Raw genomic sequence first — 20,904 nt, 5'->3', positions numbered from 1 at the left:
AAATAAAGATTATTGGAGTACATGTTACAATAAAATACAATTTCAGTTTTTTTACTTCTAAAATTCACTTTTAATCCAATGTGTTATACTTGCCGTTTCTTCGTAATTGTTTGTGAAATATACTTGCGATTTCTGAATGAAAATTGTTTCTACACCATTTTTTTTTCAGTGTACCATAAAAGTATAACTATAATAGTCAAACTAATAATTATAGCTATTACTATATGACTCATGTGCTTATGAAGATATGCGAGTGAGAAACCGACCAAATGCTGTTTTTCTCCTCCATTTAGTTGTTAATGCAAGAATCAGTGTGACTGAATCACTGAGTCGGTTAGCTTAACTCACAAACTGATTCATGCATGAATTCAGACTGGTTTTGTGAACTGGATCAACTGATTCATTGAAAAGATCTGACTCATGAGAACGATTCATCCATGAATCAGTCATCTCTAGTTTTCTACATTTGTGTTGCTTAATATTTTTTTACAGGAATAAATTCCATTTTTATAATATATTACATGTTGTTGTTTATGGATAATTTGTTTTCTCCATTTAGATGTTAATGCAAGAATCAATGTAGCTGAATCAGTGAGTTAAACTTGATTCATTGAAAATATCTGCCTGTCAGACATCAGTAGTTCCCCAATGAATGTGCCAAGGAATATAATGCACGAGTCATATAGAATTTTATGAAATACTTGGCAGAAGTCGTATGTGTAACTTTTATGGTGTTTTTGCAAACGAAAGCTCCAGTTCCCATTCATTGTAATTGCACAGAATGACATGAGTATGAGTAAATGTCATTTTCATTTTTGGGTGAGCTATTCCTTTAGAGATGCAATCTAGTCATTTTCGCCACTCACCTATCTTTCCTCATCTCCCTCTCATCTGTCAACCATGGAGAGTCATTTGACTTTCTTCTGCATGTATTATTTTCCAGAGAACGAAATGATTCAGAGAAATGATAAAAAGAAGAAGAAAAAAAAAGAAGCACCTCATCACAAAACCGTATCTCCCCCATGATGCTCAGTCTATTAACCTGATTGATTGTGCCAATAATCAGCCGTCTCTCTCTTTTTTACCATTCTTTTGCCTTTCTCCATCTCAGACGTTATTGCCCCGGCTGAATTGGTTGCCCCGGTGATAGTGATTGCACCTAAGAACACATCAGTGGTTGCTGGGGCGAGTGAGGCTACTCTTGAGTGCATCGCTAATGCGAGGTGGGTTGCCCTCGATGGCAGTGACTCACTGCCTGGGTTCCGTTAATAACAGGGTTCTTGTATAATTTCACAGATGTTTGTAATCGTTATATTGTTTTCATTATCTGTAACATTGGTGATGTCATTTTAGTGTCAGCCAGTCAGTCAGAATTGTGATTATATCTGTCATTTCACATTTTCTTGCTGTTAAACTTTGACTTTGTTTCAACTTAATTAAACCAGATTCTTCTTTTCAATTTTGTCAAATACACTATGTGGACAAAAGTATATAGACGTGTATACAGTAAAGCTGGCTGAGAATTTTATTTCAAAACTGCTGACCCCATAAAATGATGTAATGCATGAGTCATAATTTTTTACATTTGTTTTCCTGCAAGAGACTGTCAATTTTAAATATTTTTAGCTGCTAATAGTGAAGTACACTAGCACTAACATTTAAATGTTTATAAGATTTTTCTTTCTGTATTTATTTGATACAATAAACAAAAAAATTTAATATTGTGAAATATTATTGCATTTTGAATTGTTTTCTATTTGAATATACAGTATTTTAAAATGCAATTTATTCTTGTGATCAAAGCAAAATTTTCAGCATCATTACTCCAGTCTTCAGTGTCACATGACCCATCAGAAACCATTCTAACATGCTGATTTGCTGCTCAGGAAACATTTCTTATTAATTTCAATGTTGAAAACAGTTGTGCTGCTTAATATTTATGTGGAAACTCTGATACATTTTTTTCAGAATTCTTTAGTGAATTTAAAGAACGTTTATTGAAATAGAAATCTTTTGTAACATAAATATTTTTGCTGTAATTTTGTCAGTTTATTGCTGCTTTGCCATCACAGGAATAAATTACATTTTATAAAATAATAAAATAGAAGACTGTTAGTTTCAGTTGTAATAAGTTGTTTTTATTGTATTTTTGATCAAATAAATGTGACCTCACTAAGTAAGTATGGGCTAAAACCCTCAAAAGTTGCCTTTAAACATAAAAATTAGTCTTCGCATACCATGTAGTGTATGTATTTTTCTCGAATATTTAACACATAACTAATTGCTGTGCTCTTCATAATTCTTGGCTTGAGTATTAATTTCAGTATGGCAGTTAATGTGTTGTGTTTTGTGTGTGTGTGCGGAGCAGATCTCTTGACAGGCTGCAGGTGTTCTGGAAGCGTAATGGGGTGAGACTAACAGCAGGAGTGGACTCGTTTGGTCGCAGGCTGGTCATCAGTAAACCTACCTCAGCGGACGTGGGTCTGTACGTGTGTGAGGCCGCGCTCAGAAACAGCAGTCAAAAGAGCACAGAGGCCAAAGCGTACCTCTCCGTGCTGGGTATGACAATTGGTGTTCCTCTTGTGCTACTATACATGCAGGTTCTGACAGATTTTTAAGTATTATTTTACTGGAATGCCCTAAAGCAGTGGTTCCCAACCCTGGTCCTGGAGGCACCCCAACACTGCACATTTTGCATGTCTCCTTAATCAAACACACCTGATTCAGGTAATCAGCTCATTAGTAGAGACTCCAAGACCTGAAACTGGTGTGTCAGAGAAAGGAGACATGCAAAATGTGCTGTTTTGGGGTGCTCTCCAGGACCAGGGTTGGGAACCACTGCCCTAAAGAACAAGAGTTTGGATTTGAATTCAAGCATATCATTGAATTAAATACTGCAGTCAGCTCATTTTTTTGTCTCGTATAACACCAGGTCTTTTTAAAAGCAAGTCAGTCCACTACCATGGCCATTTTTTAATGCCTCTGGGCAGTTATTTGTTGTCAAGTACAGCTACAAGTATAAATTACTGTACATATGCCAATACAGCAATACAATTGAAAAACATCATCATATCTGAGTAACCAAAAATGAACTTCACTTTAATGATAACTACTGTATATTAGGATCCACACCAATGGACAAAAATGCTTTGCTTATTTTAAGTACACTGCTGCAGTCATATTCTTACAGCTCGCTCTTTGAAGTCAAATGGATTTTGATTGGCTGACAATAGGTCTCATTCACATTTTTCTCAATTGTGTGGAATTATTTATATACACAGAAGAACTTCTCAAATAATGTCCACCTAATTCACAACGCATGCATGTTCACATAAATTTTTTCTTAATGTTAATGAATTTTGAGCGTTCTAAATGAGTGACTGTGTACAAGTTTATATAGCATAAAACACCCAAACCATATCTACATAGGGGGTTTTCGAACAACCTTTTTTCTCTAAAGCCTCTCAAAAAACAAGTTCTTGACTGAAAGCACACACAGCAAGATCCTCAAGCGATGTATGTGTGGTTTCAGTTGTTCATTCAAATTTTCTGTAGATTTTGAACAGATTTTAGAATGAAAAGTTATTGAATGAAACATGATTTCTTTGTGAAAATATCAGTACATAGTTTTCATACACCAATATGTGCGTATGCACAGTTAGTGAATCAGACTGAATGTTTTTTATAGTTTTTTTTTTTTTAACTCTCTGAAAGTTATTCCAAAGATATCGTTTCTCTGTGTTGTTATAGTTGTTTTAGGAACTTTGGCATTCTCTTAGTGTTTTTAAGAATAAGTCTTTATAAGTATATTCCTATGCAGCGTTCACACACAAATTTGTGTCTACGCATGGTTAGTGAATGAGACCCAGTGTTTTAATCACTCATCAGCTGGAAACGATCGCTCTGAAAGTTCCAATGTTGTTCTTCTGTGTCATTATTGCTATACTTTGCTATTATCTAGAGTTAAAGGGATTTTTGGTTACTTTAACTTTATGGTTATAGTTATCTTTATGTTATCATTCTTGGGGTGAACAGGCTTTCGAGGCAGTTTGAAATCAGAAATACATCCAAAATTCACTATTGGAACTGTCTATGTGACATTTTCATCAACAGACGCCGTGTGTCACAGCAGAAGTTTAAATGCAACCTTTAGCGACACACCAACCCTGTTATAGACGCTCTAAAGTTGTCATTTTACCTATTTAGTACGATTTTTTCTTTCTATGTCTCAGTAAGTGGGAGGACAGATTAAAAAATGTGTAAAAGTGAGTTCTAAAGGTTTCTATACACATTCATTCAAACAATAGCAAGTTGGATCTCAGCATGTCTTGTCAAGTCAGTGGCATTTTATCGGAGCATTACGACTCTGTTTCCAATGTTTTCAGAAGGTTAGTAGGCTTAAACTTCCTCAGCCTCCTTAACATCCCTGCTCTTTGATCCAAAAACACAAATATTATTCTCTGTCCTGAGATCTTTTTCACCAAAAGATGAGCAATGAATATTCAACTAACACTCTATTTAGAAACAGCAAGGAATATTCTTTCAATGAGCTTATCTGACAGGTGAGCGCCTTACATGATTGGGTGAAAGGGGGGCATGCATATGCATAAGGCAGCCAATGGAGTGATGAATAAATTGGGGCTGTTGGAGGCTCAGAGAGACTTTTATAGAAAGATAAAGTGAACATGCCAGAGCAGACAGCAGTGAAAAAGAGGTTGAGATGGAGGAGGTATTTATTGTTTCTGCTGTTGAATCCGATCCAGGCGCCAATCTGAATATGTATATCCTGATCTGCATAAACATACAATGAGATGGAATAAGTGCTGATTTGATAGGGAAGAATGGAAAGGAGGAGAGGAAAGAGAGAAGAATGGACGAGAATGAATTAGAAAAACTGTGACATTGTTATGGTGTTCATTTTTTGTTGCGGTTATTGTTATTTGTTTTACCCCCTCCTTTTTTCTCGATATTCTTCGGTAAGTGAAAAGCTGTTATCAGCATAATGGTTAACAAGTCCTTTGTCTACTTTCATTTGGAGTGAGTTAGACAAGCGAGAGGGAAAAATAAATAAATGCCAGGTGTGTTAAAAATAACAGGAGTCTTGCTCTTCCTGTCATGAAATCCGAAAATAAAAGTGCAGTGGATGAAAGGGTTTTCTTATATATATATAAATGTTTTATATAAATGTGTGTGTGTGTGTGTATACGTTTTTTTTTTTTTGTGTGTTCTGTCATTTTTTTACATGTCTATATAGTTTTTATTAATTTATTTAATTTATTAGTTTTAGTTCACTTAGTTTTAATTGTTTTAGTACTTCAAGTTAAACTAAACGAAAATGAGAAATGAAAGTAGCTGAAATAAAATAAGTTTTTTTTTTGTATCTTATTTTATTTAAAGTTTCTTGTCAAGTAACAAAAAATATTTTCTTTATGGTTTTAGTTTTGGTTGTTCATTTGAGTTAGTTTTAGTAATTTTGTGATGTGTTTTATATATATATATATGTTTTATATATATGTGTGTGTGTGTGTGTGTATATATATATATATATATATACACACACACACACACACACACATTTATATAAAACTATTTTACTATTATAATGAGCTAAGTGCAGCACCAAAGACTGCTGGGAGAAGTCTGGGCTCACTTCTTGCCTTTTACACGTAGTTTAGTAAAGTACATATTCATACTGTTACCAGTGTTACCAATTTAGCTACTTTGTAGCTAGATTTAACGACTTCCCCGCCCCTTTTGAGACTTTTTTTCAAAAGTTTAGGGACAAATATAGCAACTTCTTGGACAAACCTTATCTAAGTTCTCATCTTGCCCACTGATCTACGTTCATCTTTATATAGATCAGTGAATTTGCCATTATGATGTCATCTAGTCACATTTAGCTACCAGTTTTAGCTACTTTCAATTGAAAGCAGTTGGCAACACTGACTGTTACTCTTTCATCTTGACTTTAAAATACACTTGAATATCCACCTGTTATGTTAGCAAACTCTAGAATTGTTACGTGTGCTGGCTGTCTAATCAAGCGCACGACGAAGGAATAAAATTAAAAAGGAGTTCTTAATAATAAATCCAGGAGAATATCCACAAGGCCATAAACAAACAGTAACAAAAGCTCAGCAACGTAAATCTAAATATAATAGCAGACGAAGAACTAAGGAACAGACAGGGCTTAAATACTAGAACAGGGCAATTAAGAAGAAACAGAACAGGTGTGTGGAACTAATTAACAAATCAAAAACCTTAGAAACAAACGAGGGAACACAGGCAAACTGGAAAGCAGAGAAACCAAAACACAACAGAACAGAAACATGACAAGAACACACTCGTATTGGTGTTAAATGATAAAAATATAAATACATGCCCTAGTATGAGGTACGCCACACATGATGTCTTTCCCCAAATACATACTGTAAACAACCACCCAGAACTTCTAAGCAACCACCTAACAATGCCCTAGCAACCACACCGAAAACCTAGGCAACCACTTAGTGATACATTAACCACTTACAACCTAGCAACCACCCAGAACTCCTAAGCCATTACAGTAGTGATACCCTAGCAATCACTAAAAACAACTGCATACCAGTTCCCTAGCAACTATCCAGCACACATCAGCAACCACCTAGCAATATTGTTACAACCACCTATAACATCTAAGCAAACACCTAGCAGTATTGTGGCAACCACCTATAACATCTAAGCAAACACCTAACATACAAGTAACCACTTACACCCTAGCAACCACCCAGAACACCTAAGCCATTACAGTACCTAGTGATACCCTAGCAACCACTAAAAACAACTGCATACCAGTTCCCTAGCAACTAACCAGCACACATCAGCAACCACCTTGCAAGATCGTAGCAACCACCTATAACATCTAAGCAACCACCTAGAACACACAAGAAACCACATACACCCTAACAACCACCCAGAACACCTAAGACATTACAATACCTTGTGATAACCAAGCAGCCACTAAAAACAACTGCATATCATTTTCCTAGCAACTACCCAGCACACATCAGCCACCACCTAGCAACGCAGTGGCAACCACCTATAACATCTAAGCAACCACCTAGAACACACAAGAAACCACATACACCCTAGCAACCACCCAGAACAACTAAGCCATTTCAATACCTAGTGATACCTCAGCAACCACTAAAAACAACTGCAAACCATTTTCCTAGCAACTACCCAGCACACATCAGCTACCACCTAGCAACGCAGTGGCAACCACCTATAACATCTAAGCAAACCCCTAACTACATACAGTAGTAGCAGCCACTCAGAACAACTAAACAATCACCTAGCGAATCCCTAACAACCACTCAAAAAGCATAGCACCTATTGATACCCTAGCAACCACTCAAAAAATGTAGCACCTGCCTATTAATGCCCTAGCAACTTACCCAGCATGCATCAGCAACCACCTAGTAACGTTGTGGCAACCACCCAGATCACCTTAGTAACCTTATAAGAGCATTCTAACATCAGGGTAACAAGTTTTGCACTTTTTGCAATATTTTTTTCAGAAAATGTTAAATCTTGTTTGTACTTACAAGAATGTGTGTGTGTGTGTGTGTGTTTGTATAAACAAAGAGCCTCCATACTTCACGTCAAAACCGAAGAGGTCGGTGATAACGGAAGTTGAGAAAACCGTGGAGCTTCACTGTCAGGTCAAAGGTAAGCCCCACCCCTCCCAGAGACAGGCGGCTGTGTTGCACCTATAAAATTACTGCAGCACCTCTGATATTGACCACTTTAGAGTCATATAATACATGTCCCACATACTCTGCTGTTGTATAACCGGGGGATGGAAACTATAAAACTATATTGCAGGAAACTATAATCTTTATATTGTCAGGGGTATAAAAACTGCCAGCACTTGCACAAAAAAGTCACTTAACTTCCAGCGCAATGCCTGTCAATCCTGAACCTTTAAATGTATCTTTTAAAAGCATAATGTTCCCATTTCTGTGCAATGTTATATCATGGTCATTTTACTGTGGCCGGTGTGCTTTCAGATGACTATTTGCTGTAAGAACATCATTCAGTTTATGTGCTGAGTCAACTGTAAGACTTGCTTTTATCGTAGCCATTTGTCGCCTCACAAATTTGACCTTTTCGCGTAGCGCACCGCATCGACCCCTACTCATTTCCTCAACGTGTCCCTATTTGAATTAATCTTGATTTAATCGACTAAATGAGTGATCTAGAATAAGCGGTCAAGTACGTTATAAAAGGAGATTGAGATGCTAATGGAATTAGCCGCTAATTGGTGTCAGTGTTCATATTACGTTAGGATCTAGTTAATAGACATTAGATATATCATTGGCTCACAGGGCAATGGAGGAATAGAATCCAACTAGAAAAAATTATTTTAACAAGCTGCGTAAATCTGACCTACATTTCAGCAACAAAGTGCCAAGTGTCTAAAAGTTCAACTTTTCTTGACTTCTAACAAGGAAAATTCGTAAAGAGAGAGCTCAAATGGTTCTTTCTTCTCCCCTTCTTTCTATTGTAATATTTTTCTCCTTTATTTAACAGAAATCTGGACAGTTTCACTTTCATGACACTTTTGAAAACTACTGAGACTTTTCCTTTTTTTCGTGGCAGAGATTGTGCCTCTGCAATTTACACTTGCTGTGAATCTCGTCTCGTTCTTTTTGCACTTTTGTAAAGGTGTGAAGCTGAGTTTGTGCGTACTTTGTCATAAACTGTCAGAAATGTCATTACAGCGAGCTTGTTTTTGACAGTCTTATTTTAACATCCTTGTCTTGCATCCCAGTGGGCGTGACACAACTATCGACGATGGGAGGCGGGTGGAGCGGATTCACGCTATTTGACCTTTTAAAGTGTTGAGCTGCAGGATTTATCCATGATGTATTCTTTCATTTGCATATCACGATGAGCATATCATGAGTTCCTTCAGATGAACTTAAATTACAATTATTGCTAATACATATAATTGCCGTTTTATTCGTTTTTGCGCTCGCTTCTTGATTTCTCGCTCCCTCTCTCTTGATCTCCCTCTCTTATCCTCTCCAAATCTTCTCCTTTTTTGTCAGTGAAGCATGTCAAAATCTTATTAGAAGTTTAATCAATCAAAGCCAGTTTATTAGATTAAATTTTCATTAATTTAACCAAAGTGTGCCCTGATGAAGGTCTATTGATGAAAACGTTAACTTGGGATAAATCAAGCAGTGTTTGGGTGTCTGCTTTGGTAATAATCTTCTCTTCTGTCAAATGTCATGTGACATTTGTGTAAATCTAGCCCTTAAAAATTTGGGGTACATACAATCCTGTTAAAGTTTGAAATAATTAAGATTTTAATATTTATGAAAGAAGTCTTTCATGCTCACCAAGGCTGCATTAAAAGGACCAAAATACAGTACGTAAGATTTTGAAATATTATTAAAATGTAAAATAACTGTCTATTTTAATATTTAAAAATGTAATTAATTCCTATGATAGCAAAGTTTAGCCATTATCTATCTATCTATCTATCTGTCTATCTGTCTGTCTGTCTGTCTGTCTGTCTGTTATCTATCTATCTATCTATCTATCTATCTAACCCTGTCTGGATTTCCTGTTTCTTTATTAAATATCCTTTGATTCGTCATCTTCGTCATCCTGCCTGTTCTTTAGAACACCCGTACCGTGAGAGAATAACCAACCCACTAAGAGTTTAACTTCCGTGTTCTCCCCCTCCGTTTGTTTTCCGTTTTGATGTTTCGTTCAGCCCAGGAAAGGCTCCTGATGTTTCGTTTAGCTCAGGAAGGGCTCCAGATCCCCAGTTCAGCCCAGGAAGGGGTCCTGATGTTTCGTTCAGCCCAGGAAGGGCTCCTGACGTTTCGTTTGTCGGTTATTGTGAATGTAAATGTCAATGTCCGTGTTCCTGTCGATGTTGATGTCTACCCTGTCTGGATTTCCTGTTTCTTTATTAAATATCCTTTGATTCGTCATCTTCGTCGTCCTGCCTGTTCTTTAGAACACCCGTACCGTGACAGTATGAAAGCTGCTGAAACACATTGTCATGCTTCATGTATTATTCAGGGGTTCCCACACTGAAGCTGGAGTGGTTCAAAGATGCCGTCACCCTCTCCACACTGAACAACCCTCGATACAAGCTCACCTCCTCCTCAATGGTTCTGCAAGTGCGGAGAATTCAGCTGGACGATGCCGGAATATTCCAGTGCTTCGCTGAAAACACAGCTGGAGAAATCCAGGCACATACCAACTTGGTCGTCACAAGTAAGATGAATAGTTCACCCAAAAATGAAATAATGCCATCATTTACTCACCCACATGCTTTAGACCTGTATGACTGACTGGCTTTTAGTAGCACAAAGATTTTATTTTGGGGTTTTTGTCCTTTTTGAAGCTTTTGTACATTGTATGGACATGTATGCTTTCATTGTATGGACACAAGAAAATCTTCAAAAAATATTATTTTTTTCTACTGGAAAAGAGAAGTAATATGGCTCTGGAATGACTTTAGGGTGAGTAAATGATGACAGAATTTTCATTTTTGGGTGAACTATTGCTTTAGGCTAATGGGAGGATGATGCATAAATACAGCCATGGATGTTTTAAAAGTCAGTGATCTCGCTCTCTTCTCCTCTCGGTTGTGAATTGATCAGGGAGTTCAGAGACCCCTCATTGATCTGTGTAATTAATCAGTGTCTACTGAGAGATCAACCTTTAACACACACACACACACACACTCACTCACTCAGCACTTAATCAACACCTCCAGCTCTCTCTTGCTTAGTCATCCTCATCTCTCTTTTTCTCAGTTTCATTTCAGTTCCCAGGTTTTTGCTTTTTTTTTTAAGTTTGAGAGTTTTAAAGTAAGGCACATACGTCATGTATATGAAATTAATTAACAAGTGAATAACTGAATGTATTTTCACTCCAGTCACTTGAAGTACATTTATGTAGAGACCCCAAATATTTGAAAACACTCAAGTCTCACGTAAAATGTGTTAATTAAATTGCATTTGATATCAAAACATCAAACCAAATAGCATTTGCAAGCAAGTAATGCTACAGCTACATTACTGAAATATGGGTCTGTAAAAAAAGAGGATGCATATTCACCCTATTGTTGGCATCACTGATTTTCAGTTATCTGACTCATTTGTTTTCATGGTAGGCGTGTCACCATCTTTCACCACGCCCCCTTCTGACATCACTGTGACTGACGGAATGTCAGCTGTCTTCACCTGTGAGACATCCGGTGCCCCCAAACCTGCCATTGTTTGGAGGAAAGGTATGTCAGATTTGGCATGTCATTAACACGGTCACATGTTAAACTTGTAAGCAGCTTCGTGACTAAACTCTGTGAATCTTGCAGGTTCTCAAGTGTTAGCGAGCGGATCGGTGCAGATGCCTCGTTTCACTCTGTTGGAGTCCGGAGGCTTACAGATACTCCCCATAATGCCGAGCGACGCAGGAAACTATACGTGCTTGGCATCTAACTCTGAGGGACTGGTCAACGCAACCATGGCCCTGACAGTCTTGAGTACGAAAGTGTAATATGAAAAATATGTTGTCTTTAATGACTTGAAAGTACAAACCAATGCAGCGTATTTGAAATTCAGCAGAGGCAGGATTGCAGACAGTTTCCAAACATGCCTTTTATCAGCAGCAATTGTTTGGCTTTATAGCTGCATTCATTAGCTAGGCTGATTGTAAAGGCATAGCACAATGTTTGTGAAATGTAAAGTCTTTTGCAGTAATTTCACACTGGAATAGTGTCATCCTTAAATCCCAAGGCCTCAGTTTATCTTGCTCTGAATGCTTAATGATGCTGATGTAAGTTTACACTTAAGCGTGGGTGCGTGGAAGTGTCTAAGAGCATTTTTGACATCCAGCCTAAATAATGCTGTTTGTGGTTTGTCCACTTAAAAAGAAAAAAGCAAGACGTCTGTCAGATTAAAACTGCAGTGTGTAATTTATGCTCCATTGGCGGTGCCAAATGTGTTTTCGAAAAACTACCCCCATCTACCACAGTTCTAACAAAAAGATAGTCCCGGCCCAAACACGCATCATTGGTTGAGCTGGAAATTTACATATTGGGCAACAGAGCAACTGTGTTAGAGTTATTATAGTTAAATAAAACTGAAACTCAAACTAAAATGAAATCCATTTAAAATCAAGTAAATAAATAAATAATTGTTACTTGAAATAAATGTTAACTGGAATGAAATAAAATATAAAAAACATTTTTATTTCAGCTAGTTGCCAGGGCACGTTGATGTAATAAAATAGCTAAAAGTGAAATCAAATTAATAGAAACTATGTAGACATGAAAAACTACTAAAAGTAAAAAACAACAAAAATACTAAAACTAAAAACTGATTCAAAATATTAAATAAAAACTATAATAGTATCTCAGTGATACACTCTCTGTGCATTAAACTGGGAGAGAGCATTTTAATGTTGAAAATATTACATGCATTAGCTTTAATCAAGTCCATTGGACCCAGTGGGTTGTGTGTGAGAGAGAATGTGTTCATTTGCTTTGCCGTACTATATGTTCATTGAGACGCAGTGTGAATATTCGAACGTTCATGCTTTGTAAATTTCATTCTGTTTTGCTAATGAAGCTGTCAGTGGGAATTACCTAATAAGGTTAAAAGAACTGTGAATAATGATGTTGGTAATGATTAAACTGTAGCATGATTTTGTCCTAAACTGTATTTTATTAATCAGGTCGAACCTTAATTTCAACACCCGCTGAGGATCAACGTGTCATCAAGGGAACTACCGCTGTGCTGAATTGCGCGGCAACCCACGACCCCAGAGTCACCGTCAGGTCAGAGCTTGAGCTGAGATGCATGTTGTGAAACACATTTTGACATTTAAATTTCACAAACTTAAGAACATTGTCTTCTCTGGAAGCCATTTAATTAAGCCGACTGCGTTAGCCTGTATCCAGCTTAGGCATGTTCTCCCTTTATTTTTAAGTTGTATAAATACTGTTTGAATGACAGCTTGGTAAATCTGGTAAATATTCAATATCGCTACTCATAAGTACTTGGTACATTATCAGCGAAGCGGGAGACGTTCAAACTAATATCACGTAATTTACATCTCTATGATGATTGGTTGATATCAGAAGGGAGACTAGCCTCCTCTACAAGGTTTCTTTTCTCAACACTCCTCAGCGCTGAAAGTGAACACTCGATGCTGATTGGCAAATTTTATTTACCACCGGAGGCACGTGAGCTCAGCTCTCCCCCGGCCTCCCCCTACTCTTCTCTATCATTTAGCGGTTGTAATTACATCAGCAGATTCGGCACATTTGCGATAGAAAAGTGGCGCTTTCCAACTTCAGTAACCTGTTATGGTATTACAGCTTTGAAATTACAAACAAAAAATACACGTTCTGAGATATGAACTGAAATGAATTGTGAATTTTATTAACATTAAATCGTCTTCCTCCCATTTTCACCTCAAAATTTTGGGGAAGCTGTGCCTCCCCCGACGAGCCGCCACTGACTATTACTCAAAACCTCTGACATAACTCACCCCGCACCACTTGTGCTACAGACATGAATGATTCCTTAAATTGTGCCGTAATTCCCAGAGTAGATGCACATCAAACACAAGTCATGTGGCATTGCCTAAAGTCATGTGAGTGAATAATTTACTCATAACTTTTTTTTATTGTGTGCCAATTTCCTAGGAAATAACAATTTTGTTTCTTTGATCATGTGGAATGGAAGCACTCATTATTTGCCAGGTTTTTTTCTTTTTCTTTTTTCTTTATTTTGTGTAAATCATCAGAGATTTAAGGCTGTATTCTTGACTTGAAAAATTCTCTCTGTACTCTTGAAAAATTGACTTGGACTACAAGTAGTAAGAAGCTACCTAGAAACAACCCGGAACACCCTAGAAACCACGTAATGTTCAAAAGTTTGGGCTCAGTAAGATTTTTTTAAGACATTAATACTTTTTTTCAGCAATAAATTGCTGAATAAATGGATCAAAAGTGACAGTAAAGACCTTCAGATTGTTTCTAAAGATTTCTGTTTCAAATGAATTCTTATTATTATCTTTTTATTAATCAAATCAGCATATTAAAATTATTTCTGAAGGATCATGTAACACTTAAGACTGGAGTAATGGCTGCTGAAACTTCAGCTTTGCCATCACAGGAATAAATCACATTTTAAAATATATTAACATAGAAAACAGTGATTTTAAATTGTAATATTATTCACAATATTACCGTTTATACTAACTTGGTGAGCATAAGAGACTTCATTCCAAAACATCTAAAAAAAAAAAAAAATTCTTACCAACCCTTAACATTTGAACGGTAGTGTATATTGGTTTTTTTTACTGTATAAAAAAATATACAGATTTTATCTATTTATTTATTATTTAGTCATTTACTGTTGCCGCTGCCAAATTATTTCATTTTTAAGCTGCTGAAAAGACCTCCGCGAATGTCAGGTTTATGGTGTTAAGTGCCAAACAAAATATTTACTGTTAACCAGCTATGCTAGTTGAACCATTAAACCATTTTGTCAATCACAAATCACAAACATATATATATATATATATATATTATTCGGGATAGTTTACATTAGAGACAGTTTAACCTGTTGTTACCATATTATAGTCTTTATCCTCCTTGTTTAGGTCATTATTAAGCGCATAAGGGAGAGAAGCCGTCATATGGCATTTGATGTTGTTCTGTCTCAGGAGGCTAAGTGCGTTTTCTGAAGGTCTTTGGAGTGTGCTATTTTGGTGGATTATGAGTCATCATAAAGAGTCTTATTCTCCTCAGATATGCATGGAAGAAAGGAACCAAGCCGCTGAGCGTGTCGACTGGTGGGCGAGTGTCAATGAAGGAAGGTTCACTCCACATCAGCCAGACGTGGTCCGGAGACATCGGTGACTACACCTGCAGGGTCATCTCACCTGCTGGAAACGACTCGAAAACTGCCCGACTGGAAGTCATGTAAGCAGAAATAGACACACGCACAGGTCCACGCCAACATGCATGCTTGATACGAAACGCTCAGAAGCGAATACACTTGTAAATTTCACGCGCACTCACCACGTACTGGAGTGCTATTGTAGGAGGAAGATGCTTGGATCTCAGTTGCAGTTCTGAAGCCAAGAGAACCATCCAAAAATGGGCTGTAATGATAGGACAGAGGATGGAGCAGCTGTGATTGTGCGTGTGTGTGTGTGTGTGTGTGGCGGGAGGAAGATAAAGCGAGAGTGGAATAAGATAAGTCTGATGCCCAAGGCCAAGATCATCTCCTTTGACGACTAGCCAATGTTGCTACACTTCTGTGGCATCAGGAACTAATTAAACACACACACACACACACAGACATGCACGCGCTTAGATATTAATTACTGCTTCTTGATGGCTGAATGTTGTTCTCCCACGGATTGTCGTATGGATGGATGCAGAGGAAATCTCATTGATCTTTGAAGTAGATACAAAGAGAAACACGAATGACAGGCAAGAGTGTGGTGCTTGTTTAATTGGATGCATTTAAAAATATTATTAACAATCAGAAAGATGTAAACATACCAAATCGACCTAAAGGCCAAAAAAAAAAATTGTGTCAAAAGTCTTTCTTAACCAAGTAAAACGATTGCATATACACTACACCAAAATTTGTAAAAGAACGGAATTTTTTTATTCAGCAAGGATGCATTCAATTAAATAATTTCTGTTTCAAATAAATGCTGTTCTTTTGAACTTTCTGTTCATCAAAGAATCCCAAAAAAAATGGATCACAGTTTACCCAAAAATATTAAGCAGTTTTCAACATAAATAATAATAAAATGTTTTTTGAGCACTAAATCAGCATGTTATAATAATTTCTGAAGGATCAGGTTTCCCAAACTCCCTCGCCCACCATTGGTCAGCCAAACAGATAGTTCCGCCCCAAACCCAATGTCATTCGTTGAGCCAAATGCACAAACACAACCTACAAGCTCAAATTGTGCTTGTGTATATATATATATATAAAAAAAAAAAATACCTGAAAAAAAAATTGTGAGTATAGCTTGTGGAATCAAATCACAGCTCAACTGTGGAAAAAAAATAGAAAAATATTACAAATCATAAATCATTCAAAATATAACTGTAATAAACTGTATGATTCGCAAATGTGCTTACAGGACTGCATTGTAGCGCAATTCTTTTAGTACTACTTAACGGAATACATAATAAAGCAATATTTAATTTAAGACATGTTATTCTGTGAGGAAAAACTGGGTTTCGGATGATTTTAGAAAAATACTCCTAACAGCTGACATTTAAATTATGAGATACAAATTGAAAACACATGCGATTTGAATAATAACAATAATACCTTTGACAGTCACATTAAGATAACAGAGCACCACAATATACTCCTACCTTTAATGTTCCAGCCTGCAAACGCTTTCGAAAGAAAACTCATCAGACGGTTGAAGGAGAGGCAATGCTTCACATGCTAATGTGATTTCACAGACTTTCAAGTTAATCTCATGCAGTGGACAGGTCCTCTTATTACCACATGTTAGACGACGGTGGAGCAGTTCCTCTCCTTAAACAATATTAGATGTTATTGCATATTTAGACTGTTGTGACAGATGGGCATAAACTCTCACACACATATTACAAGCATCTGCAAAGGACATAATTGTATTATGTGATATTGTAATGTGGTTTTCATAAATGTAATGTTGTTGAAGAAACAGTGGAACTTTTGATCTTGCAACAGTAGAAAGTAAAGTTGAATGGATGGTTCACAAAAAAAAATCTATCATTTTACTCACCCTCATATTGTTCAAAATCCTGATGACTTTCTTCTGTGGAAAAACAAAAGAAGGCATTGAGTTAAAGGGATAGTTTACCCAAAAATGAAAATTACCCCATAATTTACTCACCTTCAAGTCATCCTAGGTGAATATGACTTTATTTTTTCAGACGAATACAATCGGAGTTATATTTAAAAATGTCTTGCCTCTTCCAAGCTTTATAATGGCAGTGAATGGTGGTCGAGATTTGCATCCATCCATCATAAAAAGTACTACACACGACTCCGGGGGATTAATAAAGGCCTTCTGAAGTGAAGCAATGCATTTTTGTAATAAAAATATCCATATTTAAAACTTTATAAACCGTAATCTCTAGCTTCCGCTAACTGGTACGCACATTCGCGAGAGAGTGGCGTTCCAGCCAGAGGACGGCTTAGCGTAAGCAGTGTTGCCAGATCAGGTGGACGATTTCCAGCCCAAAAACTCACCAAAACCCACCCAATCTAACAAAAAAGGCCTAATCTTTAACTGTCAAAATAATGTGATAGAATTGTATTGCCATATCAATCAAGGTTTATAAGGACCATTTTTAACTTTTTTTAAAACAAAATAAAGATGACAAAATAATATAAAAAATATCGATTTCCCAGGAAAACAGATCAAATCAGGGCAAAAACATTAAAGAGAATTACCAAATATAAATATCCAGGTAGACACCTATGTCAAAATGGCAATCAAGAAATTAACCGATACATGTGCATAATTTTCAGTGTCAACAGTCAGAATAAGCCAATTTAAATGGAAAACATGCCCAGTATAAGTGATCGGAAGCAACGTAATTAGCAGGTTATTTTCATACTTGTTCAGTCAAAACTGTCATTCATTGATACTGTACGATAATCAAATAACAAAAAAATTTACAACAATAATGTGCTTACCGTCATGTTGCACTTTTACTATCAGAACTACATCACGTCTTTCTTGAAGTAAATTGTAGATCATAATACAGAACTTTGCACAGTCCAAACTAATCAAGCCCACCAGCTTTCTGATGCATGACAGGATCGTATAGTCTCATATTCAATTTTGATTTTGATTAAATTATTTAAGTGTGCTCTGATTTCAGAGTTACACTGATATCAACTAAGAACCTTTTGAGTTCCTAGTTGAGTCTCTCTCCCACTCTTTACCGTGTAACTTATGTTTAGGCAACCCTGGCATTATAATCGCTTAAATATACAGCTATCAAAATATGTTCCCTTATCGCACTAAAAACCCGTTACCCCATCAAAAAACCTTTTATTAAAATACCTGGAGGTGAGGAATAATACAAAAATTACTTGATCTAATTCACAAATATCTCAATTACAGTTAAGTAGAAATTAATTATACTCAATTGTGTTTTAGTCCAGTACATTATAGTCAAACACATTTTTATATTGAAATAATGAAGATTTCTGTGCCACCCCAGACTGGTTGCTGGCCCCTCCCTGGCCACCCCTATGAAAACATCCTGGCTCCGCCACTGCAAACCAGCCCAAATTTTGTCCACCCTCCCAAACCATTTTTTACCCGCACAATCAAATTCAAACCGCCCAATCTGGCAACACTGAGCGCAAGCTCTGGTGAGAATATGCTAGTCTCACAAGAACCAAGTTTTGTTTACAGGAGCAAAGGAAGCAAAGTTTTCTTTGTTTAGCAAAGGAAAACCAGTCTCCTCTTGTCTTATATTGAAATCTTGACATTTTTCTTTACAGATTCTCATTTTGTACTTCTAATTTGTGACCGGTGTTTTGTTTTGCTCTCTCCTCTATGCTTCCATGTTCATCACCTCTCACTGGAGCTTACACTATGTCTACATCCTACTGGAACGCCACTCTATCGTGAACGCTCGTACGACAGTTAATGAAAGCCAGAGATTAAGGTTTATAAAGTTTTAAATATGAATATTTTTCTTAGGCCTTTATTAACCCCCGGAGCCGTGTGGGACACTTTTTTATGATGGATGGACGCAGTTTATTGGACTTCTATTAGACTATTGAATATCACCCATTCACTGCAATTATAAAGCTTGGAAGAGCCAGGACATTTTTAAATATAACTCCGATTGTATTCGTCTGAAAGAAGAAAGTCAAATTCACCTAGGATGGCTTGAAGGTGAGTAAATTATGGGGTAATTTTTATTTTTTGAATGAACTATCCCTTTAAAAGTTTGCGCTTCTCTTTCAAGCTCCAAAAACTTTTTTTATGTCAACGGATCTGGCATTATTCAAAATATCTTCTTTTGTGTTCCACAGATGATGTAAAGTCATACAAGTTTGGAATGACATTATAGAGAGTAAATGAAGACACATTTTCCAATTTTGTTTGAACTATTAGTTTAATGTTATACTATTCATGAATAAATCTTATATTTTAGTTGTTAACACAAAGTTTTAAGCTAACAGGCTTTTCTTATTGTTTTTGTGACACATTAACCTTTTTTAAAATTCTACCTAGTAACTCAAAAATATAACACCTCCATGTACTTTTTTGTGAAAGAATCTTTCTTGTACCTTAGCTGCTCAGGATCTTTTTGAGACATATACATATATAATTGATCTACCCACCATTTGTACTCCATGGAATCCCAGAAGCACCGGTTTAAAAGTGAACACCGCAACAAAGACATAAATCTACAAAGGCCACATCAAGTGACCCAATTCTGATTTTTTTCCCTCCCATGTGGCACAGATCGGATATGGCCCATGAACGTGTAAGTGTCACGGTCAAGGTGTGTGGAGGCAGGCAGGATGACGAGGACGACAAGGATTCAAATAAGGATATTTAATGTAGAGACAACAAGGCAGATACGGGTAGATGAGACACACACACTCAGGGTAACATTCACAATAACCGACCATACTAGAATACACGAGACAGGAACTTATAGGGCAGATAACGAGGGGCAGACAGGTGAGCACACTGAGGATAATTAACTAATGACTGAACGGGCTAAACCAACAAAAGGGGAAGAAACCACAACAAACAGTCCACAGGGGTGTTACACAAACCAGATTAATTTGTCTTTTTTTAACTTGGATGCTCAACCTCAAAACTCAGTCGTCAAATTTAGAAATGGTCTATTTTGGATCAGGCTGTCTGGACTGACCAGTTGTGGGTAAATGAAAGCCTCAATCACAGCCTCTCTGGTCACAGGCCGATGTTGAGGAATGTTCAGGAAATGTTTTTCCATCTGAACAGGAACTGTGTGTTCTCCCAGCCAAAGGCCAAGGATGGTTTTAAAGCTGAGGTCTTAAGCTCGATTCGGACAGGATTCGTTTTAGGATGTATGTCTGTAAAATAATTGTTACCGTGGAAGTCTGTAGAAAACAGCAAGATTAGTGTGGCTGCTGCATTTATATATTTCTTTTACACATAAATGAGCCATCACAAAATTATATTTATCTATGGTGTTTAACTAGGAAATATTAAATATATGGCTTTATTAGGAGTAAATTAATTCAATTTTTTATGTAAATATCATGTCGTTTTAAGAACAAAGTGAAATTTATTGGAGATCTGAATAGTCCTGCATGAGAAGTTGTAGTTCTTCACTTTGTGCAAATGTTACTCAACAAGGAGTGGTTTGGTATGTTTGAAACCTGGTTACCCACATGGTTAAATATTATCTCAGTCACTGACTTTCTTTTCTCACTTTTCCTCGTCTGTACAGGAGATGACCATTCCCTGGTGTCTGAAACGAGCTGAGCTGGTCTTCAAGTGTGTGAAAGGTGTGCAAGCAAAGATCTCAAATTGATCAAATATATTATATCATTATATCAAATTTGTTTACATTCTGCTTTTTAGTCTCCTTAATATTTTTAGTTAAAAAAAAAACATGCCTATCCTGGTTGTTTGGTCATGTAAAACAAGCCTTAATATGGATATTTTCCCCTACTAGTAAAAGTTTAACTCTTTAGAGCAGGGGTTTTAGGACATGTGCTCCCCCAAGTTGGTCTAATTTCACTCGCGCCCCCCCAACATCCAACAAACCCACTGCATGGTTTCATCCCATCCTACGTAGCCTAGAGTCACTGAGTGAGATCA

General features: G+C 36.8%; 1 protein-coding gene across 1 annotated transcript in view; it reads left to right on the top strand.

The window, feature by feature from the left end:
* The first annotated feature begins 900 nt into the window (after positions 1 to 900).
* Positions 901 to 20,904, top strand: part of LOC107758841 (protein sidekick-1-like) — a 95,037-nt gene continuing 75,033 nt past the window's right edge. The window contains exons 1-9 of the mRNA XM_016576670.1: positions 901 to 907; positions 1,112 to 1,223; positions 2,369 to 2,559; positions 7,627 to 7,710; positions 10,084 to 10,281; positions 11,186 to 11,302; positions 11,387 to 11,554; positions 12,748 to 12,850; positions 14,834 to 15,007. Coding sequence (XP_016432156.1) covers positions 901 to 907; positions 1,112 to 1,223; positions 2,369 to 2,559; positions 7,627 to 7,710; positions 10,084 to 10,281; positions 11,186 to 11,302; positions 11,387 to 11,554; positions 12,748 to 12,850; positions 14,834 to 15,007 — 1,154 coding nt within the window. The remainder of the gene's footprint in view (positions 908 to 1,111; positions 1,224 to 2,368; positions 2,560 to 7,626; positions 7,711 to 10,083; positions 10,282 to 11,185; positions 11,303 to 11,386; positions 11,555 to 12,747; positions 12,851 to 14,833; positions 15,008 to 20,904) is intronic.

Source organism: Sinocyclocheilus rhinocerous, unplaced genomic scaffold (genome assembly GCF_001515625.1).
Source record: "Sinocyclocheilus rhinocerous isolate Xijiao unplaced genomic scaffold, SAMN03320098_v1.1 scaffold1435, whole genome shotgun sequence".
Taxonomy (NCBI): domain Eukaryota; kingdom Metazoa; phylum Chordata; class Actinopteri; order Cypriniformes; family Cyprinidae; genus Sinocyclocheilus; species Sinocyclocheilus rhinocerous.
This window is presented reverse-complemented; position numbering and strand designations above follow the sequence as displayed.